A 27,008-nucleotide genomic window follows, 5' to 3' on the forward strand; every position below is an offset into this window, starting at 1 on the left:
TTGTGGTGCAGCATGAAAATACCTCTGATAAACTGAGGTGCAAAAAGCAATACTTGTAACTTATTTCACATGCTCCTCAACCTTCATAAGTCAAACTGGATTTTATACTGCTGTGAACAGAATTGAGTTTTGTGTCCCTGCACTGAGGTGTGTTAGAGACTAGGATAGGCATGAATGGGTTGAGTGAAGTCCTGGTTCCACTGATGTCAAGGGTAAACCACTGATGATAAGTTCTGCTGCATCTTCTCCATTAAAAAGTCTGTCTCGAGATCCATGGTCTGGATTTTTTTGAGTTAGGAGGAACCGTGGTCATCGCACTTCAATTAAAACCTACTTGAATGCAACCTGACTCTTAAACGTGTCTGTAGATAAGGAAACTGTACACTTGGGTATCAACAAATGTAGATAAAAATACTAGGCTGAATTAGACCTTGCAAAGAAAATACCAGAACTTATGCTTCCATCTCAAAGAAGGTAAAGGAAAGAAATTCTAAGACAAGAACAAATATTTTCTCTGTCCTTACTTATAAATTAATACTTCCTCTCACTTTTTAGTGAGGACAGTGGTGTCTGTTGGTATAGAGCAAAATTCATGTGCTGTAGTTAGAAGGGTGTCTATCTTCCACTGCCACACCCTGCAAAAAAAATAGATTTCCAACTGTGTGAACTTTATTATGTTTTCCTTGCTCCTAACAAGTCAGAAATAGGGCTATAGGATTACAGAACACAAAGTGACTTATTCATATTTAATTATGAGAATGATATGATTCACACAGAAAATGTAAGTGGAAATCATGGAAGGAAGAAATAATTAGACATGGAGGTAAATGTTAAATTGGAATAAGTTGAACTAAGTTTTTTAGAAAGAAAGGTTTCATCTTATGCCTTCTTCGGTAAGTGAATTCTGTAGACAAAGTATAAACAGATCCCATGTTTGGACTTCATTAGAGAAATAACTGGCTGGAGGGGAGAGAAAGTGCAAATTTTAGGCTGGGATGTTGTCATAGCAATATTCTTCTGGATTTTTAGCTTGAGACCAGTTTTAGTTGTTACTGTTTATGACAACATCATCAGTAAAAAGCAAATGTATGCTGGTTAAATTGATTGATGACACAAACTTAGGAGTAATTTGCCAGCCAGAACTATACAGTAGGAACTACATATCACTGAATTTCATCACACTTCTGTTGTGCTGTCTTCAAATAGCTTTTTAGTCATACCATTATGGGCTAGGAAAATTTTTGCTCTATGCTGGGGTCTCAGCAGTTGACTGTGACTAAGGAGGAAGACAACTGGATGTATTAAATGATCACGTAATAATTACGTGATTTGAGGGAAAAGGAAATGCATCCTAAAATGTGGTGGATGAAATAAGGAGTACTATGTGCTATTGCATAAGGTGCTGGTGAGACATCTTGTGGGATATAGGTTAGAATTTGAGTTATCTGCTTAGGAGGGAAAAAACCCCAGGAAGTGTAATAGGGGCACTAGGCTTCAGTGTTAATCAGAATAAATGAATGAAAAGTGTTGAGAAAGGTTAACAAAGGCAACCCATTTAGTCTATCAAAAGAAAAGCTGAATTTTTATTTTCATTTTGTTGTATTGCTTTACGGTAAATAAATTTGTTCTTTTTTCTTATTAGAGAAACAAGGAGGAAAATGCCTTTTTTAAAGTACATTATTAGCACAAGGTTAAATAGAGATGAATCAGCTCTTGGTACAGTTGGTTTGGAAATGGCAATGGTTCTGTCAGCAGTTACATTCTGGATCATGGTCAAGGAAAAGGTCTGATCACCTTAAGGCAGAGCTTAAATTTTAGGAAGGAATAAATGTGTTAAGAGTTTCTTGGAGTAGCAGCAATCTGGACACGGTGACCTTGGAAGTCCCTTCCAATCCTGTGCTTCTAAAATGTAAAAAATAAGCTAAATATAAAAGTAGGTAATAACATAATAAAGATTAATGTTAGATCTTCATCCATTGACTTAGTTTAAGCCTATAGCTGTTTTGTGTTGCTAAGATTTTATTTTATTAGTATCATATGTTAGCTTTTGTAAGGTAAGATTACACTGAGTGATGGCTTTTATCTGGAGTAATAATACTGTAATGTAAGCTGCTTTCTTCATTTTGATGTCAGTGAGACTTCCTGATGATTTTTCTTCAAAGCATACAAAAGCCTAAATAAAAAACACAAGATGATGTGCAAATACTGCCCCAAAGTGAAGCCACATTACTGAAGTCTTAGCAGAAAGGACTCAGAAACATGAATCTATCACATGGCCAAGCTTCAAAGGGGTTTGACCATTAAAATTTTCATTTTATTGAAAGTTTAGCTCCAGAAGTTTGGGAAGCTTACTAATCTGATAAACCGCTTGGTGTGGTTGTTATAATACATGGTTGATCGGTATTGTGTGAAGTGGTACCATCTTACTTACCATCTACTAAATTCCATGTCATCTGTGATCATCATGGCCACTTTGAACAGGCCATAGATGGTATTAATTAGTACTGGCAGAATGAGTTCAGGTTTAGGCCACTAATTACAATAGGAGGAATAAACACGTTTTTACATACTGTTATCTGTCAAAGGTAATTATATAATGCTGTGTTGCTTTACTTAGAAATCTTGTATGTGCAGGCTTTTCAATGTACTGCATCAGTTCTTTAGGACATCTTGTTTTCCTACAATGGAACAGTGTGGAGTCAGTGTTCTCACAGGAGAATGGATAATTGGTACATAAACTCAGAATAATCCTGAAAGATACAGCAAGGCCATGAGAGGCCCGAGGAAGCTTAAGCAAACAAGATAAGAAGAAGCTGGAATTCACTGAGTTATGAGAACTGTGGGCTGTTGGCAAGCTTTCGAGGTCAAGTTCTCACACCTGTGCTTAACCAATTATATCTTAGTCACTAAGGGTCTTCAAGACATGTATCCAATCATAATATGCCAAATCACTGTAAGTGCATGTAAGAAATAGTATATAAGGAGTTAAGGCTTTGTACTAAATGGCTTTTGTCTGATCATATTGATCTCTTACTGGGTCCATATATTTTCTGCAGCAGAACAGTAACCTTAAACCGTAAGTGAGACAGCTAGAAGGGGTGAAACCCTGGAAAGCTGAAGCAATATCAGTGTTCATGGGACTAGCCTTCTTATCAGGTACCTTCAAGTTATTAAAGTAGCTCAGACATTTGTGGTTTAGTTGGATGTGTAGTTCCTTGTGTGTCTCAAGAACAGGTAAGATGAACTGAGTATCAAGAGCTGTCTTAGTGCTCTTTATTGAAGTAATTTGTTTAAAAGCTATATGTATTAATAATGGTATATTTAAAGCATGTATGAACATTTCCCCTTGCATTTCTTCTCATAGCCATAATCTTGTGTTTAACTGTGATCTCTCTAGTACAGCTGTTTCTTTAGGAAGCACGTATTTCCTGAAAGTCATGGTTTCACTATTATCAAAGAACTCCACACTTGTTACAGCGTGTGTTGATTCTTGCGTGGTAGGATGGAAAAGAGCATGCTTATAATTTTCAAGAGCTTTAAGTAAAATTTCCTGTGCAACAAGTTATAATGCTTTCACAACACTGTATTTCACAAGAAATCTTCAAGTTTGGGGGGAAAAAAATACAGGTGCAAGTTGATGTGTAAACTGTTTCTGGTACAGATGATGTGAGTTGGAAAGCCAGCAGAATTACTTCTCGTATGTCTGATGTTCTCTATCGAGACTGGATTAAGAAGTACACAGAGTACTTTTTAACCGAACCTGAAGATAACTCAACATCCACAAGGCCCACCTTCCTTGAAATTATTCACTCTGCTATTGCCAGCATCTGTTACAGTCAAGGTTTTGGAAAAAGAAATGGGATTAGACACTGGGGATACCTGTGAAAAAAATGGCCAGGAGAGAACGTGGCTTCTGCATTAATGGCGACTAAATGGGTTAGAAATGTTTAGAGAAGAGACAGCTGAGGGTATAATAAAAATCTGTAAAGCCTTAATAGCATAGAAAAGGATGATAAGGGAGAGAATACTGGCTGTTTTTTCATAGATGAAAAGGGAAGCAATACCTAGTGAAACTATTAAACGTAAGGCAGGGAGAAGAAAATGGGTTGTTGGTTGGTTGGTTTTGCATAATGTTCTCTGTAAATTTACAGTTTTGGGGCTCACTGTCTCAAGATCTTTAGGAGCCAAAAGTTCCAAGTACATGGTATCAGAACCCGGGGAGGAAAGATCTATGCCATAGCTATTAAATGGCTGCTTTTCTTTTCTTTCTTTCTTTTTTTTTTTTTGCTCAAGAAGTCTGCCAAATTTCTGATTTCTCACCGCTGAGGAACTGTAACACCCAGGGAAGAGCTCTGTTCCTAACTCTGTTCCATAAGTGGCTCTATGAGCCACTGTGGAGGCAGGATTAGGGACTAAGGTATAAACTATGCCAAAAGTCTTCTGAACATAAATTAGACAGTTTTTAATTCATTATATTTAAAATCAAATCCCCTGGGGCACTCGGAAAGTGGTATTGTATGTGCATTGGATGTAGTTGGCAATTCTGCTAATTAGTAATTTAAAGTTATGAACAGTACTGTTTAAGCAAACTCTTGTTCTTGCTTTTGTCACCTTTGTGTTTTCTTCCAGCCTTTCCTACATGTTTTCTTTCTGTCAGGGCTAGAAATTACAAAGGGGAGGGTAACAAGAGTGATCAAAGATACAGAACAGCTTCCATATGAGGAATATTTGTATTCATTAGGACATTATAGCTTGGAAAAGAAACAGTGAGGATGGTGGATAAGGTAGATGTTGCCTTCTCAAGGTCATTCATCATTTTGTAGGCAAGGGAATTGTAATTAACCTCTGATAACACAAGAATCGAATGAAAATATCATTGGCAGGTATCAAACAAAGCACTTTGCACTGTATCAAATAGTAGGAAGCTGTAGATGACAAAAGGTTACTTAGATGCCTTAAGCAATTAGAGATAGGTGGATTTTCCTTCCATTCCTGAGTTACTGCTTCTGGTTCAGGAGCTGCACTGGGGGCTCAGAAGACATCCTGGGGAAGTACCACCATGTGCTGACCTCAGTCTGTCACTCTGCTGGAAGCTTAGCTGGTCAATATTCAGTCTGTGCTGGCAGATTTGTTACTGAGATTTGTTTCCAAAATTATCTCATAATTTAATTTTCTTCCAGGGATCATTCAGGAAATGGCTCCTCAATTTCCTTCTCTCCCACCCTTCCTGTGTACTTTTTTTTTTTTTTTAAATTTGGTTGTTCTTCTCTTTTCCTCTTTCCTTTCAAGTCTGTTTCCCAATTCTCCATTGTAAATGTAGCACATCAGGCTTCCTCTAGGTCCCTCCTGAAGTCTGAAAACCCAGAAATAGTGGTTTAATGGCCAGATAATGATGAGAACTACAAAAATTACTATAAAAGATCTAATATCCCTTGAACAGAGTTCTGCTCTGATTTTGTTTCAGTGTATGTCTTTATAGGACAGTCATTTCCTTTACTTCACATAATTTCTTAGCTCATTCTCTTGCCTGGCATTTTTCCTGCTTGCACTTCTCCTGATGTAGACAGATTTACTAGCTGCCACAGATGCAAAATCACCTGAATCTTTATTTTTGTGGCGTTCCCCAGAGATTTGCTAGATAATAATTAAATTATCCCTTTGTAAATTTTTAATTAAGTTGTAGGGGTTTTGGTCAATGCTGGTGAGCAGCATCATCATAAAAAAAATCAATTTTCAGAATGAGAAAAGTTTAGTATAACGTCTGGTGGCCTTTTTCCTCAAAGATGGTGACTAAAAACTTTATTTTCCTCATTAAAGACTATGATGCTATACAGGTTGACAGGACTCAAAAAAAAAAAAAGGCTTCTGACTTGTTTAAACTAAAGGGTAAGATTATCTTCCATCTTCTGTGTCATGCTGGAAAGGAAGGCTGTGGAGTCTTGTCAGCTGGAAGTATGCCCACCTTAACAAAGGGAGGCAGGCCTTGCACCTGGTAGTGGAGAATTCGGCAAAGCATGCTTATTTTATGCTTTGATAATATTGCTTACTTTGAACTTTTCACAGCTTCCATTGGAAAGATTCTTGTTGCTGTGACTTTTTTCTTCTCTCTTTTTTCTGTCTTTAAAACCCATCCAGAAGTATTAATTGCAGGATTAGGGCAGTGGTCATCCCCCTGTACTCAGGTCTGGTGAGATTGCACCTTGAAAAGTATGTTCAGTTTTGGGCCCCTCACTACAAGGAAGACTTTGAAGTGGGTCCAATGGAGCAGGTTCAGAGAAGGGCAGTGAAGCTAGTGAAGGGTCTGGAGCGCAGGTCTTGTGAGAACCAGCTGAAGGAACTGGGATTGTTTAGTCTCAACCGAAGGAGGTCCAGGGGGAGACCTTATCGCTCTCTACAACTACTTGAACAGAGGTTGTAGTGATGTGGGGGTTGGTCTCTTCTCCCAAGTAACAAGAGATAGGAAACTGTCTCAAGTTGCTCCAGGGGAGGTTTAGGTTGCATGCCTTCACTTAAGAGGGTCAAGCATTGAAACAGGCTGCCTGGGGAAGTGATTGAGTCACCATCCCTGGAGGTGTTTAAAAGATGTGTAGATGTGCTTAGGGTTGTGGTTCAGTGGTGGACTAGGCAGTATTGGCAGTATTGGGTTAATGGCTGAACTTGATGATCTTGCAGGTCTTTTTCAAGCTGAATGATTGTGTGGTTCTATGATTCTGGGCAAAGTCATGGCTGTGTCATTGGATAGAAGAATGGGCTTGTTTCATGTACTGCATCAGTGTTTGTAACTCAACAACTACAGCTGATTTCAATGGCATTGTTTTTCCAGAATTAGATAGAAAATACTTTTTATATTTGTTGCTAGTGTTGTATCTATGGGGAAGGCTTAGGTTAAGCCAAGTATGTGTACCAACTTTTTTCTGTAAGAAGAGAGAAAGCTAAATTAGCTTTCAAGATTAAACCATGAGTTTACCAACATTGTAGGTTATTGCAGTTGAACTTCTTAATGAAAAATAGAAAACTTGCTTCATTAAAACTTCAGAAGAAACTATTGAATGAGTTGTCATGTAACCTACAGAAAACTCATGTGAAAGGTGGCATGCTAGTATGCAGCTGACAGTACTGTCAGGTTTATACACGTTTCCTAATGTATGTTTTTACATTAGTGGAGCTCTAAAAAAACTTCAGAAAAATCTTTACATATCTTTCAGTAAACTTTGCTTTGATTTTCTATGTCTGTGGGTTTGGTTTGGGTTTGGTTTTTTTTTACTGCTTTGCTTGCTTGGTGTGTTGCTTTATGTTTCAGTGCTGCTTCACAATAATATAATTTAAAAATGAGCTTCTGAAAATGGATAGCCACAATGAGCTAAATGATTCTGTGTCCTCCTGTTACAAACTGATAGTTTAACTGCTTTGGAATCAAATTGTTCTGGAAAATTCACAAAACAAGTGGATCTTTACTGTTAGCATGGACTGGACTATTACGTGTCTCTAAATTGTTTTAGGGATTATACACATTCTAAAAGCAAGGATTATGTTTCTACACTGAGATCATTGCATGGGATGAAAAATGTTAATGTTATTCCTTTACAGATAGATTTTGTGTATAGAAGTAGAGGGATGCCACTGACCGTTATCGGGCAAAATACTGCATCTTACGGAGTTCTGCTCTTTTTAGGAGCAAGTGGTTAGTTTACATGAGCACAGCACTGATTTTAGTGAACTGCTGAACTTAAGGATTCCCAATACACCAAAATATCTAGAAATCCTGTACATAATATAGATATAGGAATTGTACTCTGAAATGCAGGGTTGCTGCTGCTGCCGTGTCCGCATTTCTGTGAGCATGCTTTTCAATTAAGCAAGCATTTCTTGGCCAAATCTGTGAAGCACTGCACTTGCCTGATGCTATTTACAGCCTGTCTGCAAGTAATGGTTATTTTTGGATGGCACATCAGAGACACTTGAAAATCTTTGAAGATTCTCTTGGCTTCAGTGGGCACAATTGTAATTCTAGTGAAAATACAAAAGTGAGGAGGTACGTGTTTCCACGCAGCCTTTAACTGAAGTTACACTGAAGTTGTTAAGCATGGAGATACCCTTTTCTTCTGCCAGTTGCTGTAGTGTTGCTTAATATGCTGAGAGCCTCTGTGGAGCATTTCTGGTAGGGCAAGTAGTATTGGGATGAATGTATGTGTTGTGAAATGAGTGAGGTTGCATGTGTCTCCTGCTGTGGCCAGAATACATGGGAGCTGAGAATAAGAGGTGTGTTCCTTAAGGAAGGGCAAGTGGTACTTTGAGATGGACCCAAAGCCACCACAGTAATAGTTCATAACACCCTTGCACACCTAAATAAGAATAAATGCTTTTTATCGGTGAGCATTTTCTCCCACTTTGATATAAAGAATCAACAACAAAAAAGGGAGGCAAATATTGAAAATAGCAAAAACACTGATAAGGATTCTGGAAATTCCGACTAATGGTAAAATGTTCTGTGTATTTTCAGACTGCTGGAGTGTTTATTCACCACTGAGGAAAAATCAGAAATGTGATTTGCCATCTCAAGCATTAAATATGATCTATAATAAATAATGTGGTAAACTAATCTCTGAACACAGACAGAGAAAGGCTGGAATTATTAGATTTATCCCAGTATTTCATACACCAAGCAAGTCTCTCATGGCTGCTAATGAGAGACAGTAATGTGATTACTGGTTGCATTAAGGAAACCCCCTTGTTGTGCAGCTTGAGGCATGCTGCTGCATGTCTGTGTTGAAATTTCCCCATCTTTAAACACGGGGATAAATATTTATTTAGGGTCATTATGACACTTAATGCTAGATTTTTTGGAGCGTTTAAAAGGTGGTGGTTTAATCACTCATCCTCGTGACTTATGTGTACAAGGAATGTTCTTCCAATTTAGGTTTATTATCTCTGTGGAGTTAATTAATTTTGTAGGTCATAGGAGCATAGTTTTTATTAGGGAAAAGCAGGCAACGCCTGTCAGTGAGAAAACAGTTCTTTGGAGAATGTGAGAAGTGTCTTGTGATTTTCCACAAATTAAAAGTTGCCTTTATCCTTTTCACTAGTAGTACTGCTCTTGGTACAACTACCTTTTGCTGTGGGTAGTGCTAACCAGGGGCAGAGGTCATACAGAGCATTTTCAAGTCCATTTACTTTTCTTCTAGGATTGCACTTTCTTTTCTTCCCTCTTTTTCAATGGCAACTTACGGTTTTAGGGAAAGAACAGTGTTTCCATTTCTGATGTTGGCAGCCCATCAAAGCAAGTCCTTTGTTTTCTTCAGGAGATTATCTGTCTCATGTGGTGCTGTAAAGACATTTCTGGAGCTGTCCTACTAAGTGCTGTGATCCTGCCGTAAACAGACTCACATACACTCTCATAGAAAGATGCCTTTTATTTAAAATGAGCTTGAAGGAACAGAAAATGTTTAATGCCCAGCGTGGTCATTTGCTTCCAACACTATAAAAGTAGTTGCAATTGCTACCACATTGAATTACATGTTGATATCTGTTGCATGAAGGTGAGGTCAGTATGCATTCTGTCATCTTTAGAGAAGTCTTGAAGGTGTGCCAACATGATCTTTAGCACTGTATTGTTCATGTGGATCTTTGTTATTCTGTGCAGACTTTCCACATGTGACTCTGAACTTAGAAGACTGGTTTTGTGACGTGCTTTGTGGAATTGCTAAGACATTTTGATACCCATTGTACAAAGTGTTAATTACAGATAGACCAATGTGGTAATTTTTGTTCGATATTTTGAGGAATCTTAATTTAAATGGCACTTCCTGTACCATTTCTGTAGTTTTTTTCTTTTCTTATTTTCTTATTATAGTTTTTTCTTTTCTTATTTGTATCACCAAATGGTAACATCAAGAGTCATGAGCACGTGGTTACACTAAAAACAAGCGCTTACAGTGCTTTAACCTTCCCTCTTCTGTTCTTTGTTTCTTTTTTGCACTGGAGTAGGTGTTGGAAAAAAAACCGAATCCTTTAATGAAGTAATGTTGGGTGGGCCTTGAATGCTCAGATTGTGAATCCCTCCCATAAATATTGGGTGGGGGTTTTTGAATATTTTTCTTTTAAACAGTTCTGTTTCAAATACTTTCATTATTCAATGGTCATTGACATGTATTCATAAAAGAATGAGCTGTTCTAGTTCAGGCTGAAAATGGCAGACAGCCTCTCTTAAGTGCTGCTAGGTTAAAACTTTCTCTGGGACTTTGATCAGTTGCAGACAAGCACCAAACATCTCACTGTCAGAGATGGGAGAGCTGTGCTGACTGGAAGGTATGCTGTTCTCTGGACCCTAACTCCGGCTAAAAAAACCCACAGCTTTCTACTTCCTAGACTTAGCATCTAAGGGATTGCAGCTTTGGCAGGACTTTGTTTGGATACTGCCTTGCTTGCCCTGTCCCTCCCCCATCTCATTTCTGGTTGGAATTTGGTCAATGTTTTCATTCAACCTTCTAAATTAAAAGATGTTCTGATATCTCCTTTTAAGATGTTTATCTTAAATTTCAGGGTATTATTGAATGTTGGTAAGTGTTAAGAAAGACGTGGCTGCAGTTGTCTGAACTGAATGTATTTTCTTTGAACGTTTATTTACAAAATATGTATATTTTGATATATTTAAAGAAAAACAGTCAAGTGATGTGGGAGAAGGTCTGCTTTGGATTTTAAGGCTTACCAAGTTATTTTCTTGTATGCCTGTAAACCAAACAAACAATGGAGAGTGTTTGGGGTTTTTTGATGGAGGCACCAGGAAAAAAAAAAGAGATTTTCAGTCTCTGTCTTCAGGGGTAGGGAAAATCTGAAACCTTTACCTTTGAAATAAATTATAAGTAGGTTGGTCTTTTTGAGGAATTACATTCAGTTTCCTGAAACATTCACACAATGCACATTTGATAATGTGTGTCCATAGTTGCCACATGCAGCCTACAAGAAAACCCTTTCATTGAGGCTACACTAAAAAAAAACAAAACAGGTATATCCTCAAGAGAGGGAACCAAAACACCAAAATGCAGGTGCGTAAAGGTTGTATCCTAATGCCCTTTCACCTTTTCTGTCATTCATATCCCCCATGAGTTTCTGGTTTGGTTTGGGTGTTTTCTTTAGGATTTCCCTAATGAGAGGGAATTGATTTGAGAGGAGGGTGACAGTCTTAACAGGACTTTCTTAAGAGGAGACATTTAGTCATTTTGGAAAATGTGTCTGCATAGATGGGTAAATGCAGGTGAGAGATGATGAACGTGGTTAGCATGTCTATATTAGCAAGTACGTCAGCGTGCAGTCCCTTTGCTGTGTTGCTGTTTTCTTAAAAACAGTGAAAACTGCTGAAATTTTGTAGATTAAACACTTTGAAATGAGGTTTGTGTAGGAAAAGAGGAAGCATTTTATAGTAACTTCCTTTCAAATTCCTGTGCGTTTTAAAGCAACTTGTTGAATTATGTATTCCCTCAGTTCTTTTAGTGAGCAATACAAATGCTTGAAGAACAGATTAACAGTTCTTTGGAAGTGGTAATGCTTAATAGAATGCATTTTAAAAGTAGTAATCTTTTAATACTGTTTTGGGGGTTTCCATTCAGAATTTTGGCCAGTTCTTGCCGATCTTATAGATTTGAAAAATTAGACACTTGTCAAGAACTTCCCAACTAAAACTTTCTTCCTACTTAAAAAGCAAATCCAGTTATTCCAGCAAGCTGCTTTCCTGACAACGGACGCACACCCTGACCTTTTATCCAGCAGGTTGGAGCATTTCTGAAAGTCACTTTGGTTCTGCCACCTATATCAGCACCGTTCTGTAAATAAGATTATTCCCTGCAGCTTCTCTTTGTTACTTTGAGGGTGTAATGTTTAACACTTTTTTTTTTTAGCCTTGAAAAATAGTAAGTGGAAATTACATGCTGCTTAAAAACTCAAAATGTTACTCCTTTGTCAGACAAACCAACATATTTCTGTAGCAGTCCCTGTTTTGATTTTAAAGTATTGGTAAAATGAAACATGAGACTTTTTGGCAGCTGTAGGGTGTTAGCCCTCTATATGAGAACCTTTAAGTGACTTTGAATGCCATTTGCTCATCAGTGAATCAGGGGAGCATTTGGTTCACACAGGGTATGGTGAGCAATGTGCATCCTGCCCAAGCTGCAGTCAGCAGCAGCAGGAAACTGCATTGCACCAGGTTTGAAGGACGACGGAGCATCTTTGAAAGCTGACTGTAAAGAGATCTAGCTGAGGAATTAATTGTCTCAGCTAGCACTTGCACATCTGGGAAGCAGGTTTGTGTTTCCTAACATCCTTGCCAAACTGGTAGGAGCTGGGTGTGCCTACATCTAATTTTGTCTCTTGAGAAACCAAGCTTTTATTTTGCAAGTGATGTGCTTGATTTTTAAACTTTTTCAGTTGGCTTGGTTGTCAGTGTTTTGTTTTTGCTTTTTGTTTCTTAGGAGGTCCAAATATATGGGCCATCACCTCTGAAGAGCGGGCCAAACATGACAAGCAGTTTGATAGCCTTAAACCCACAGGAGGCTACATTACAGGTTGGTCTGAGATTCTGGACTACACATTAACTTCCGTGTACTCATAAGTATCTTTGTAAAACAGTTTGCAAACTACATCCTATTTCTAGCCCTTTGTTGTGTGACTAATAACCATATTCTTTGGACAAACAGCCACAGGTTATTATTAAACTTATACAAGCTTTCTGCTAAAGCATGGCACAGGAACATTCTTTTATTAACCCTGTGACTTCTGCAGCTAGCAGTTATGTGCAGTCTAGGTTCAAAATCAAAGAGTATCAGGCAAAATCTGTGCTTAGATGGGAGGCTGCCAAGGAGCACTCACAGTAGCTATTATGGCAAGTGACGCCACAGACACCAGAAGTGTCTCTCCTCTGTCTGAACAGTGTTAGAGAATACTGTGCTGTTAGATAGCTTTGTTTTGAAGGAAGAGGCAGGGAGAGAGATGCTGACAGCTTGTCCTTGTTAATGACTGCTTGAAATTTATTAACCCTTGGGCCTTCAGTGAGTTCTGGATAGGCTAATGGCATTTTGCAATGGCCTGCTGTCAGTTTCAGTTGCATTCAGCTGCTTCTCTGAAACAATGGGGTCATGTTGCTGCACATCTCAGAATTTGCAGTTTTTAAGAATCTGCTTGTGATATCAAAAAAAGACTCAAGCTCACTGACAAAAATGCCCCATTCTTAAATCAGGTATGTGCATGGGCGCTAAAGACTACCCATAATTGTTTCTACCTACCTAATTATCTGCTGATGCCCTATCTGGTGACTCCACTGCCTCAGCTTTTCTTCTTTTGGGGCCAAAAAGGACTGAGGAGAAAGTGGGAAGTCATCTGCTTGGAACATGCACACCTTCTGGCTAAGTGACACTTAACTGCTGCTCTGGCCACACACCACTGGGAGGTTGTGTTTACCACTAGCTGAAAAGTATTCAGTCCCAGGCACTGCCTGTAGGCCACATCTAGCTTTTACCTGCACATATGTATGCAGGCTTCATTATTTATTTGGCAACTGCTTGAAATTAAAGGTGGTATATGAATATAAGGGAAGAAAGAGGTGAAAGAATAACCTGAAGTCTTAGCTTGAAGCATCTGTAATTCACTCATAGGTAGGCATTAACACCATTACCCACGTTTTAGTATATGTTTGTTTACAGCATGATCAGTGCCAATTGATTTGGAACTTGATATGAGGTTGCGCAATAGTTCCTGTTCCTTTCCTGAAATACTGAAACAGTGGATGTTCTCTGATGGAGCAGAGTATTACTCAGAATGTGATATTCTCCCAGACTTTCTGGAGAAACAATACTGGCTCAAGTTAGATTGAATAAAGGAGAAGGAAAGAAATAGCATGCTCACTGTTTCCTGTCAAAGCAGTTGGTTCAGGACTAAATTTTCAGTCATTTTTACTTCTCTAAATCTTGCATCTTTAAAACTGTTAGCAGCTGTTGACTTGTGACCTGTTAAAGCTTTTTATAACTATCTGAAATTACTTCTCAGAGCAAAGATTCAGGATTGCAGAATACATGGGTACCTGCCAATCGCTGTCACTAAGGAAGGGGTTAGGTGGTATGAAACTGGAAAGCTTGGTATTTAGCATGCTGGTTCCTTTTTGAAACTTTGATCCCACAAGGGAGTACAGGGGTCTTCTGAAAATCTGTGTCTATAGTGTAATAAAAGTCTGTCTGTCTTTTCTGTTTATCATAGGTGACCAAGCACGTAACTTTTTTATGCAGTCGGGTCTACCAGCTTCAATCCTTGCTGAAATATGGTAAGGTATTGGTTTTTCTAGGAGATGTGTAGTATTCAAATACTATCTTTAGGTAGGGTGTGTTGTCTCAAAGAGGCTTTCAGCAGTTGAAGTAGGGGTGTTGTCTGAATCATTATTTTAATTAAAAAGCAGTATCTTTTTAAATATTTCTCATGATGTTAATTCAGATTGTATCATATTGAAGACAGCCTTTTAAAACTGTACTAAGTGCTTGAAACAAAAACCGATGATAAATTGCAAGACTTTCATAAGAGGAAGTGCCTGGTGGACTGCCACAAAGGTTAAGCCCTATCTTTATATTTTTTATAAATACTTGTAAGAGCAAGTGGTGACAGGACAAGGGGGAATGGCTGTAAGCTGAAAGAGGGGAGATTTAGATCATATATTAGGAAGAAATTCTTTACGGTGAGTGTGCTGAGGCACTGGCACAGGTTGCCCAGAGAAGCTGTGGCTGCCCCATCCCTTGCGGTGTTCAAGGCGAGGTTGGACAGGGCTTCAGTAGCCTGGTCTAGTGGATGGTGTCCCTGCCCATGGCAGGGTGTTGGAACTGGATGATCTTTAAGGTTCCTACCAACCCAAGCCATGCTATGATAGCAGCCAATGCTATAATACAGAAACTAGAAAAACACCTGTTCTTTGCAGCATATATGTGGTGATTGCAATACTTCTCAGTCTTCACTGGAATATTGTGTTCATTTTGGGGTACTTGGTTGTTATGTGCTAAAAGGCACACAGTGGAGGCTCATAATAATTAAGAATAACTCCTTGTGTGGGAGTTGTGAAAGAATATTAACAAAACTAACTAAATGCAAACTTAGTTTCTTCTTCAGACTCTTAAATTGCCTAGAAAAGAATGGTAAAGGATTTTTTCCATAGGGTCTTGGGGTTTTATAATGAATAGTAACAGAATGATAGGCTAAATGTAGCTTAATGCTAAGTCTGATTTACTTTTTTTTCCCTTCCTGATTTTGTTTACACTCCTGTGCCCAGTCCTCACATCTACTAAGATTTCGTATTTTCTGTCTGACCAGAAATTCAGTCTTTTTATGTATGCACTGTTGTATATATTTTCTGTTGTAATTAAGTTTATTTGCAAAAGTGTCAGAGGAAGACACTGTGGATATCGGGCTTAAAAAGCCCTCATGTTTTGTGATTTAATGGAGTTTTCATAGTGGGTATATAGTGCCTTTAGCAGGTTTCTGTATCCTCCTATTTCGGATTCTTGTATTTCTTCCTTACATTACCAGACATAAATTTAAAATAATTAGTTTATCTACTACCACAGAAAATAGTCTAGCAGAGGCAGCAGGTCTATCCACTGAGCAGAGGACTACTGCTTTTCCAAGTGTCTTCCTTCTTTCTCAAGTTTTTAATATGCAGCAACTTTAAAACTGAACTCTGCAGTAGGCGACCAAGTGTGTAGTCACACTTCTGAGGATCTGAATGTTATCAAAAGTAGAAAATCTGTAAATGGTTGCAAGAATTTTCTTGTTTTCTCGTACAAAACCAGTATATAAAACTGATAGAGAAAAGCTTCTCATTAAGTGAAGAAGTTAAATTTACATTTTTTCCTTGTGGGCTTTTCTAATTTTATTTTACTTCGGTTTTAAGGACACTATCGGACTTAAACAAGGATGGAAAAATGGATCAACAGGAGTTCTCTATAGCCATGAAACTCATCAAGCTGAAATTGCAAGGACAGCACTTGCCTGCCGTTCTCCCTCCTGTCATGAAACAAACTCCAGTATTTTCACCGCTAATGTCAGCTCGCTTTGGTACTTATGAATACATAATTACTTAGTGTTCAGAGGTAAAAATCCACAGTTAATTGCAGCCAAATACAAGTGTTAATCTGACCGTGACAGTTGAGTGAATCAGTGAAAAAAAACCGAAGGATATTCTGATTTAGGAAATTCACAAAGTTACTTTCTTGACATTTTTGATAATTTAATTCTTTAAAGACAGTTATTGGTAAACCTTCTATTGAATTTTTGACATGAGGTGCAAGAAGGCCATTCACATCTGTCATCCAACTTACAGGCTCTTATCTTGTACTGATAGTCTTTTTTTGTCTCCCTCCTACTCATCTAGCTATTTATACTTGGGATTTTTAAAGTTAGACTTAGTAAAGGTCAAAGTTTTGGTGGAACACTGACTTTGAATATTTTTTCAGAATTAATCAGCTTGTCTGGTTTGGTTATATGATCAATTGAACAGAATTATTTTAACTTTTTTTCCCCTTTCTGGTGATGCTTTCAGATTCAGTGCATGCCTGTTGGTATTTTGTTGTTTTGTAGAACAAAATATATATGACTTGAGCTGTATTCCAAAATTAATGCATACTTCTATGCTGAAATGTATGCATATATGCACACATGACTTAAAATATCTGCCCATTGCTAAACCCTGTGCTTTTGCATACAAGTGCCTGCATTTATAGACAGCTCTGGTTGGTATATGATTACTTCCTAATAACTTTCTGTCATCTCATCAGCGTACGAGGGTTATCTTCCACAAGGCTCATCCAGAAATTCAAATGCCCTTAATCACTTCAGGCAGCTGCCTGAGAGAAACCATTTGCATGGGTCCCTAAGTAGGGACTTTACACTGGTGTGGATCCTTCCAAGGCCAACGCTTGGAAGAGGCTTAGTTCAGAAACATTATCAGCTTTTCCCTGTAGAGGATTGTCACAGCTTTGTGTAGTTTTTGCCTAGCACAGTGGACCCCATTTCTTGCTGGAGCCTCTGCAATATTAAATCATGAATTGTTGTCTTTTTCTCTAGGAATGGGTAGTATGCCAAATCTGTCCATGCCAACGTCTGTGTCTACGATCACACCATTAGCTAACATGTCCCTGACCTCCATGGCTTCTGTTCCTCCTTTGGTTATGTCGACTCCCCTGGTGCCTTCTGTCAGTATGTCCTCGCTGCCAAATGGAACATCTAACCTTTTACAGCCTTTGTCCATACCTTTCTCTTTAAGTAAGTACAGTGTTGTGGTTTAAGCCCAGCCAGTAACTCAGAACCATGCAGCTGCTCACTCACTCACTCACCCTCTTTTTCTTCCCCCCACTCCTGGAGGGATGGGGAGGAGAATCGAAAGATTGTAACTTCCATGGGCTGAGATAAGAAGAGTCCAGTAACTAAAGTATAACACAAACCACTGCTGGTGCCACCAATAATAATAATAATAAGGGAAGTAACAAGGGAAGAAAACACAACTGCTTGCCACCCACCGACCAATACCCAGCCTGACCCGAGCACTGATCTAGCTTTTCCGGGTAACTGCCCTCAGTTTATAAACTAGGCATGACATGCTGTGGTATAGAATATCTCTTTGGCTAGTTCAGGTCAGGTGTTCTGTTTCTGCTTCCTTCCAACTTCCCCTCCTCCCTGGCAGAGCATGAGACTCAGAAAGTCCTTGGTCAGAGTAAACATTACTGAGCAACAACTAAAAGCATCGGTGGTATCAGCGCTGTTCCCAGGCCGAAAGTCAAAAACACAGCACTGCACCAGCTACTACGGAGAAAAATGACTGCTACTGCTGAACCCAGGACATATAGTAAAGTCCAGTACTTTTTTTCAGAATTGTGAATATTATTTTCTCTATGGCTAATTCCAGACAGGAATGGTAATATTTGAATGCGAGTTTAAGAAAAAGTTACAAAAAGATGTGGTGTTTTTTTTCCCAGAGTTCACATTTGTCAAATTGGTTCTAACTACTTAACAACAAGGCACTGATCAAATTTTCTGATTTCTATCAAAACCTTGAGTGTTTGTTACAAAACATTACTTTATACCAGGTTGTTTTACAGTTTTTGTTTTGTTTTTTTTTGTTGTTGTTGTTTGTTTGTTTCAGCACTGCCTCATACTGGTTCTTTAGGTGCCATGGCAGGAGGGTTTGGTGGCACTAATATGCAGAAGGCACAGTCACTAATCGATTTAGGATCTAGCAGGTATGAAAGTTAAGTTTAAAATGGTTGTATTGTGAGTTGTATATCTTGCAAAACTCATGGAAGATTTCTATTTTCAAAGTATATTAAAAATTAGTCTATTTAATACAACCTGTCAGGTCTGAAAATAGATTGTTTTGATATGCACAATATTATTTTCAGTAGTCTGGCAAATCTGTCAGAAGTAGGAGAGGAGTTCAGATGTGAGAAGGCAGTGCCAAATAGAAGGGAAGGTAGCTCATTAGTAAATAGAAATAAAACTTCCCAAGTGGTTATAAAAGCAATGTTTATGGATTGATGTGCTCATTCATTTTAGAGGGCACCATGTAATGAGCAGGAATGTATGAACAGTATTTGTTATATTTATGCATTAATTTGTTTTATGAATAATACAAGATTATGAATCTTTGTAGTCAGCTGCTCTGCTTCACTGATTTTAGAGCTTTGCCATAGACAAAGTGAGGGATTAGACCTACCTATCCCATTTGGCATCAAGGGAACAGTCTCCCAGAAGGCAGTACTGGGGGCATCTCAGCCCAGCTGAGTTCTGGAAGGGGACTCAGAAAAGGTGCACCTTCATTTCTGTTGATACAAGGCATGTAGGGTGAACACATCTTACTTTGTGCTCCTCACGCAGGCACCTGATGTTAGCAGATGTTCAGTGAGATGATTGTAGACATGGTGTGTGCCTGTAATCATCTCTGAGCTTTTCTTTTCTTTTTTTTTTTTTAACAAAAGCTTTTCTTTGCTGGTGTTGTAGTGTTACAAAGTAGCTCTCCTTCAGTGTTACTATTGATAGCATTTTCACCATGGTGTTACCTAATTCCATGGAAAGGATGTCTGTCCAGCATCAGGCTGGAAAGGCTTTGTTTCTATCAGCATTCTTTATTGCCTTGAATAACACTGCAAATAGGTGGGGTTTTTTTTACTTGACAGAATAGGGGGTGCCTTAAATAAGGCAGGCCTGGTTTTGTCTTATCTTCAAAGATGGGACACTATGAAAATGCTGGGTAGAAGGTTTATAGGTATACTTAAACACTCCATCAGCACTGTTCTGCAGAAATTGAACGAGTTGGAAAACTTCCATTCAGCCTGTCATTGTCACTAATGGAAAGAAGAGATAGAGATGGAATATAGTGACTTTTAACACCATTAGAGGCTGGTTTTTGCGTGTCAGTGTATCAGATAACTTTTTATGCTTATGGTTATTCATTTGCATGCATCTTAAAATTGCTTAGACATCTGCCGAATGCTTCACTGCCCTTGTAAACATTCTTATGAAATTTGAGATGTTTTACTGTGGTTTTCTGTAGTATTATTTTGCAGTGGTGGACTAATGAATTAGGTGGCATTAATGCCTGTGATACTAAGGGAACAGGATCTCGATTTCAAGAGTTTTGGTTTAGATATGTGTCCCTATTTTCACAGTGAAATCCCACGGTAGTGTTGAAAATATTTATAGCACACTGTCAGAGGTGAAACTTTGTGAAAGTTTTTTCATGTTACCAGAATGTACTATATATCTTCTGTTTCAATGCCTGTTTATTAAGCCAAATAACTTAGAATTCTTTCTTTATCTCTTTTTCTTTCCTTTTCTTAAATTCTGTTTCAGTTCAAATTCTTCCTCTAGTGCTTCACTAGCTGGGAATTCACCAAAGATTGTATCCTCGGACTGGGCAGTCCCTCAGGCCTCCAGATTAAAATACAGACAGAAATTTAACAGTCTTGATAAAAGTATGAGTGGATATTTATCAGGTGAGTGTAGCATTTGATACGGAGTGGGAAAACCAGCAGTGTTTTCTGGGGGATGGAATTCCGGCTTGGGGTTTGACATGCATATGAAATAAAAAGCTGAAATCGTTGATATTTAGACCTATGCAGGAGAAAGTGGGCTTCAGCTGCTGGTTCCAATAAGGCAAGAAATGAAAATTTACTGGCTTGGACTCAGTGTTAGACCTGGAGGAGTCTAAGGAGACAGAAGTCTCCTCAGGTTGACTGAAGCTACAGCAGCTGTCAAGGGGAAGTCGATAAGAGTAGTAATAGTGGGATCTAACTAAAAGGGCCAGAGAACCAGACTGGGGAATTTAGCTACATGAAGTCAGCAGTCATTTTCCAAGCATCACTCTTTGGACTGAGACTCTTTCTTACGACTTTATAGAATGGAGGACATCTCACAATCATTTTTTGTGCCATGTGCTCCTATGTATGCATATTAGTAACTGCTTAGATACTTGGGCTCTATCTTTCCAAAGAAAGCAGTCTGGGGAAGACACTGGTACTGCAGCCATTCATTGGTACTTTTGAAAGGTAATTTAAGGGAGTCATTCCTTGCTGATTTTCAGTGACGTTTGTGCTGTGCCGCAGCATTATGGTCATTTTGGAAGACTCCACACAAAGTTAATATAAGAGTAGAGTTTTGTTAAAAGTCCTGATAAAACCAAATTACTCAGTGCAGAGTAGAGCACTTATGTAGAATTTAGTAGGTGTAAAGTCAGTGTGTATGTCTGCAGCTGACTACATTTCCTATTTTAAATAAACCCTTACCAAGCAAGGGACTCAGTGCTTTTTTATCTTATTCAGTTGATTTTGGGCTCAAGGTTTCCTTGACCTGCCCAGAAAGGTATATGGTTCTTTACTATCAAAGGAAGGCTTTCACGTGTGCTAGCTCAAGATCAGGTAGACAGTCAGCTGTGCTTTTTAAACAGCTGTGGAGATTACCATAAATACCAGTTTTTCATGTCAGCTTTTCTGTTAGGTGCTCGAGTGAAAAAACCCACAAATATTTACATCTTCATTGTGTTCAGGTTGTAAAGCCTGTTGTTAAGCCTGGAAGTAAAGCCAACTGTCAGCCACTGATGAAAGTGGATTAGATTAATATTAAAAATAACATGCCCCAGTTAATGACCCATTTTTTGCTACATGTGAATCTTTGTTCAAAGTGTTTATTTTTATTAAAATTCTACATTTTCACTAAGGATTTCAAGCAAGGAATGCCCTTCTGCAGTCAAACCTTTCACAGACTCAGTTGGCTACTATTTGGTAAGTTTAGTTACGGATTATGAATTCAGTGTGTTTATGGTGTTAAGAGAGGAAATGTACTGTATTAAATAAGAAATTACAGAGGGAAACCGTAGATTTAAAATCATAAACTGAAACTAAGCTGTTACTAAAACTAGTTTTTGAATTAGTTCTGTTTCAAAAGATACCTTGACTCTATATTTTTTCATTCTTTTTGTTTGTTAAACTCCATCTAATAGTGCTGATACTAATTTCAGGTTTTGATTCAGTGGTGTGCTAGTTTAACTGAGATGAGGGTCTGTTCATTTTAGAAGGATTCAGAAGTCAGGCTTGTCCGTTTTAAAACATGGAGGAAGATTTAAAATGAAGTTACCTTTCAGCTTTTAAGAATTTTACTGAGGTTCTTACAAAGATATCTGCATATTACATGTTCGTTAAGACTTGTCTTTACTGTGGTGGTGGAAGTGTTTACAGTTGTCTGAAAGCTTGAATAATCCACTCTGCTGGATTATGCCTTCAGACATAACTCAGATGTTACACATAAAATACACTGGCCGAGCAGACTTCACAATAGCTTGGTGCATTACATCCCTTTCTGAGTTCCCTTTCTTCTTCCTCTTTATCTCAGGACGGTCATTTGTTTGTGTCTAGCAGCAGCAAGATGAGATATTCCTTATATTTGTTCAGCTTGTTTGATTATATGTTGTGAAAGTAAAGATGGAATGTCAGGTTGTATTCCTCTACTCTGGAGTATGGGGAAATGAAACAGCTGTATAATGACTGTTTCCCTCCTGGGTGCCTAGCCTGAAGATATCAGTAACTCATGTGAGGAGGTCTGTGTACCCCTGTAGAGAAGATTAACAGCCCAAGTTTCAGTTTTGCCCAAAGTAAGGAATTACCAATATTTCTACTGGGGTGCTATATTCATGGTGATTACTGTAATGGTATTGTTACATGTGAATAGTGCTGGTCTGTGAACATAATAAAAATCCCATTTCATCATCTCCTGCTTTTGTTTTTCACTGTGGTGTGTGTGTGTTGGGTGTTTTGTTGTTTCCTTTTTGATTTTAGCAGGGTTTGGTGGTTTTTTTAGCTGCCCTTTTATTTTCTTTTTTTTTAACAAGCAGTTATTTTACTAAGTGTTAAACTTCAGTGAGCTCTAAGGACACATTCCTGCAATTGTATCGTCACATACAGTTCCTTGAGAAAGGTTCTTGCCTTTTGGCAGGACAAGGTTCGTTTTCTTTCCTACAGCTCTGGAAACATTTCACTGGTTTACCCCCAGTACACACACCACCCCAGCTGTGTGGAAAGCATTTTGTAGGCTAATCATACGATTGTGTGGTTTGTCCTCTCCTTAAAGAGGGTAGGTAAACTTTTCCTCACTCATTGCAAGGTACTCTGGGGCAGCTCACATCTTCCCTGTGCTGTTGAGAAGGTACAAAAGGAAAAAAAGAACTCTATGCAAAGTTTCCTGTTGTAGAATTTGCTGTAATTTTATGTAAATTTTTTTTATTTTGTTTAATTAAAAAAATTATGGAAAAGTGGTTTCTAGCATTTTGAGCTCTTTAAGAACAATGCTGGATTTTCTTCCCAGTTTGTCTCCTAGTGATGCAGTAAATCAAGAGATGTCTCTTAACCTTTCCTATCCTTTTGGTGTATTTTATGAAAACATGTGGATAGCAGTACATTATTTAAAAAAAATAGTATCTGCCTTCATGAAGTATTCATGTTATTAATTGTAATTATTTTTACCAGGAAATTTCACAGGAATTGCTCTATTTTAAAACTAATTTTTAGAGTAAATAGTTTCAGCTGTCATTTGTGAATGATTGTGATGCTTGGTTCTAATCATTATTGTTCTTAAAACTGTGCAGGTCACTAGCTGATATTGATGGAGATGGACAGCTGAAAGCTGATGAGTTTGTTTTAGCCATGCACCTAACAGATATGGCCAAAGCTGGGCAACCTCTGCCTCTGACTCTGCCTTTTGAACTGGTACCACCTTCTTTCAGGTATATCACTGAGGGCAGTGAAACATAATACGTGTTCAATTAAATTTTTTATTTATACAAAGAAGAGAACTGTGTTATTTCTCTAACAATGGTGGGCTGGTTTCTTTTTTCATCCAGGAGTGCAAAAAATACTGAAAATATAAATGGAACTCTGCCTTCTTACCAGCCTGTGCAAGAGGAGGAGCCACAGAAAAAACAACCCGGTAAAATAGGGTTCGCATTCTTAATGTATAAGGCTGTCTTTGAAGGGTATTGAAACATTTAGAAAGTGGAAGACACAATCAAATCGCTAGGGAGCTACCTTTCGGAAGATAGATCCTTTTTAACTTGGATGGTAGGAGGGTTGTTAAGTGGAAATAGACAGCCTATTGCATCTAATAGGATTGAGAAGGCAGAAATAAGGGCTGTTTTTAGCTGCAGGGAAGGAAAAGTGTGCTGATTAATAATGTATTTTAGATAAGAAATGCTTTATGGCCAAATACTGCCATGCTACTGCAAAATGTTTTTTCCAGTTTAAAGTTCCAGACATTACTTTGTTCTGAACATTTTGGAAGCAGGGGGTCCCAATGTAGATTAATTTTCTGGAAACTAGGTGCAACTTGCAGGTAACATAGTTTCTACTGTTGACTCCCTGATTCTACCAGCAAAGGTCTCTTACTTGCACACTGCAAGACATGACTTGCCTCTCTTTTTGGAAGGGTGATTGCTGGGAGCCTAAACCATTCCTTTGTATCTCTTTTATCCTATGCTGCAGTAATTGAACTTGATCCTGTTTTTTTTTCTGCTGTTTTTAACTCCAGGAACTCTTACAGGGAACACCCTTAAAAACTAAGCACTTTGCATTAATGTTTCTTGCACAGTTGAAAACCTTTTTAACAGAATATAGCCTTTCTTGGCTTATAAAATCTGTTCTTTCACGTTTCCTCTAAAATTCAAGTAATTTTCTTGGTTGGTTTTAAACTACTCTCCCCACATACATTGGAATAGTCTTAGGAAAATTTAAAGGTAGCTTTGAAAAGAAAAATTATACTTTAACAAATGCAACATGCGTATATCATCCATGACCCAACAACCTGAGCTTGCCAGAAAGTATCTATGTTTAGTAACATAACCAAAGTACTTGTCTGAGGGCAGTGTTTTGCACAGAACAGAAATAACTACCTTTCTGTATTTTAGTGACATTTGAGGACAAAAGGAAAGCCAACTATGAGAGGGGAAATATGGAGCTGGAAAAACGCCGTCAGGTCCTGTTGGAACAGCAGCAGAGAGAGGCTGAACGTAAGGCTCAGAGAGAAAGAGAAAAACAAGAGCAAAAAGAGAGGAAACGTCAAGAACTGGAACGGAAAAAACAACTGTTACTGGAAAAGCAGCTGGAGAGACAGCAAGAGTTGGAAAGACAAAGGGAAGAAAAGAGGAGGAAAGAAATAGAAAGGCGGGAGGTTGTTTTCTTGAAATTGTTTTTTTTTAGTGCTTTAAGGAATATGTGCATGCATATACAGTATTCACTTGACAGAGCATGCGGGGTTTGAATGCTGGCTTGGGTTCTGTCTCCTCACATGACCATTGGAAAGTTGTCTTAGAAACAGATCATAATTTCTGTCTGAAATCATTGTATCTGTTGTAAATGAATCAAGTATTGGTATTGATTTTCAGGACAGATGAGATTTTCTTTGATAGATTTCTTAGACTTACGCAAAAATCTGCAAGCTAGACAAGATTGTACTGAATTCATAATCGACAGTTGAACTTGGGACAGATTTGCTCCTGTTTGTTGTCTCAGCCATGCGTAAGACTTACTTGCATATTTTATATATAAAATACTCAAAGGTTATGAGAGTATCTGTCTGTGTGCTCATTTATGAGCATTATTTGATGCTAAACAGACTTCCACTCTGAATTATGCAGCTTTTCTTCATCCTGAGTTAAGAGCATGGCATGAAGAATCTTATGGGATGACTTCCTCCATTCTTTGATACTGAAATTTATATGTAAGAACACTTTCCAAAAGACACTGTGTTGTGTGGTCGTTATGCTATTTAGAAACAGAGCACATTATGTTAAATCATGGTCTCTGAGTTCTTCATCTCCGTTATAATTTAAGGTAATGTAATTTTTCTGCAGGCAGCAAAGCAAGAACTTGAGCGCCAGCGACGACTGGAATGGGAACGAATTCGTCGCCAAGAACTTCTTAATCAACGTAACAGGGAACAAGAAGAAATTGTCAGGTTGACCTCTAAAAAGAAGAGCCTTAATCTTGAATTAGAAGTCCTGGTAAGACAGAAGTTTCACTACACATCTTGAAACACTATTTAAAAGTATGTAAAGCTTAGAATCTACATTAATGGCCCATTAAGAGTATATCACTCTGTTTTAGATGAGGAATCTCAAAACAGGTAATTTGTGTTATTTTAAAGAATTGAACATAAACTAATCTGCCCATATATATAGTGTGTGGTATAATTGGTCTTTGATTTCCTTGTAGACGGACAAACATCAACAAATCTCAAGCAGATTGCAAGATATTCGAAGCAAAAAACAAATTCGAAAAACTGAGCTGGAGGCTTTAGATAAGAAATATGACCAAAGGATCATGGAAGTTAATCAACTACAAAACGAGCTTAAGGTTTGTAACTTCCTGTTAAGCTTGTGGTTTTCTTTTACTTCCTATTATGTGTTTCCGTAATGCTGTTCATAATACATCCCCGTAAGGAGGAACAGTGAATCAGATTATAGTGGAGAGAGGAAATCAGCAAGGTCATCAACATTGCAGAGGTTTTTAGTTTTATTTGTGTTAAAGAAATTATTATATGGATTGCAATAAGCTGATAGCTGAGGGAGGACAGTTGTCAAAACCTCAGCTGTTCTTTTATGAATCAGTAATAGTGATTTCTCTTTAATTAGAAATTATTTTATGGCTCCAGACTCAAAGTGTTATGAGGAATGTTTTTCTGTATGCAGAGCAAGTTGGTCTTTGGGTTGAATTACCTTGCTGTTCTTCTTTTCTTTGAATAGCAAGACATGAATTATTTCAAATTGGTTGGCTGCCATAAATCACCCTCTACTTAATGTGTTTTGTTCAAAACTCATTCAATTTTAATAGTAAATTTAATATTATACTATATTTATAATATAAATACTGTTAAAGTATGGAAGTAGTTTTTTGCTCTACCCCATAACAATAACTTGCATTCATGTCATTAACATGAATTGAAGTTATGTTTGAAAATTCATCTATTTGTTCTAACTGATTTATAAACAACATTAAAAATCAGTTATGTTCTCTTCAATATCTACAGGAGTATCAGAATAAACTAATCTATTTAGTTCCTGAAAAGCAGTTGTTAAGTGAAAGAATTAGAAATGCTCAACTTGAAAACACTCAAAGTAAGTACCTGCAAATGTATTCTCTTCTGTTTGATTTCTGGCTTTTCATCACTTGTAAAAAATGCTAAATGATGCAGAGGTGTTAATCACACCTTGACTCTTCAGCTAGTGCCATTTTAGTGTTGTTTCATCTGCATTCCCTTATTTCCTTCATGATCTAAGTAAGGGACAAACAAACACATTTATCTCCGAAAGCACAGTTTTTGCTTGAAACTTCATACAGACTGCAGCCCACAGATACTACACCTTGTCTGTTTTAATAGTGTAAACTCAAGGGGGTTTTATGTACAATTTCCACTGGTTCTAACATCAAATCCGCTAGAAGTCCCTATATAGA

The 27,008-nt window shown here is 37.9% G+C and overlaps 1 protein-coding gene across 4 annotated transcripts in view; it reads left to right on the forward strand.

The window, feature by feature from the left end:
• The window catches only part of ITSN2 (intersectin 2), an 82,131-nt gene that overhangs the window by 16,565 nt on the left and 38,558 nt on the right, over nt 1-27,008 (forward strand). For 3 of the 4 annotated variants that reach the window (XM_061372323.1, XM_061372326.1, XM_061372324.1), the window contains exons 3-15: nt 12,462-12,554; nt 14,239-14,302; nt 15,914-16,077; nt 17,086-17,283; nt 18,161-18,257; nt 19,867-20,009; nt 21,230-21,293; nt 23,150-23,287; nt 23,405-23,490; nt 24,464-24,726; nt 25,409-25,558; nt 25,770-25,910; nt 26,584-26,671. In XM_061372323.1, coding sequence (XP_061228307.1) covers nt 12,462-12,554; nt 14,239-14,302; nt 15,914-16,077; nt 17,086-17,283; nt 18,161-18,257; nt 19,867-20,009; nt 21,230-21,293; nt 23,150-23,287; nt 23,405-23,490; nt 24,464-24,726; nt 25,409-25,558; nt 25,770-25,910; nt 26,584-26,671 — 1,689 coding nt within the window. Of the gene's footprint in view, nt 1-12,461; nt 12,555-14,238; nt 14,303-15,913; nt 16,113-17,085; nt 17,284-18,160; nt 18,258-19,866; nt 20,010-21,229; nt 21,294-23,149; nt 23,288-23,404; nt 23,491-24,463; nt 24,727-25,408; nt 25,559-25,769; nt 25,911-26,583; nt 26,672-27,008 lie in introns of those variants that run through there. The other variant, XM_061372325.1, reaches the window with a different exon arrangement.

This window comes from Neopsephotus bourkii, unplaced genomic scaffold, assembly GCF_033783945.1.
Source record: "Neopsephotus bourkii isolate Nb327-2 ecotype Australia unplaced genomic scaffold, CSIRO-AGI_Nbou_v1 NB_1600, whole genome shotgun sequence".
NCBI lineage: Eukaryota > Metazoa > Chordata > Aves > Psittaciformes > Psittacidae > Neopsephotus > Neopsephotus bourkii.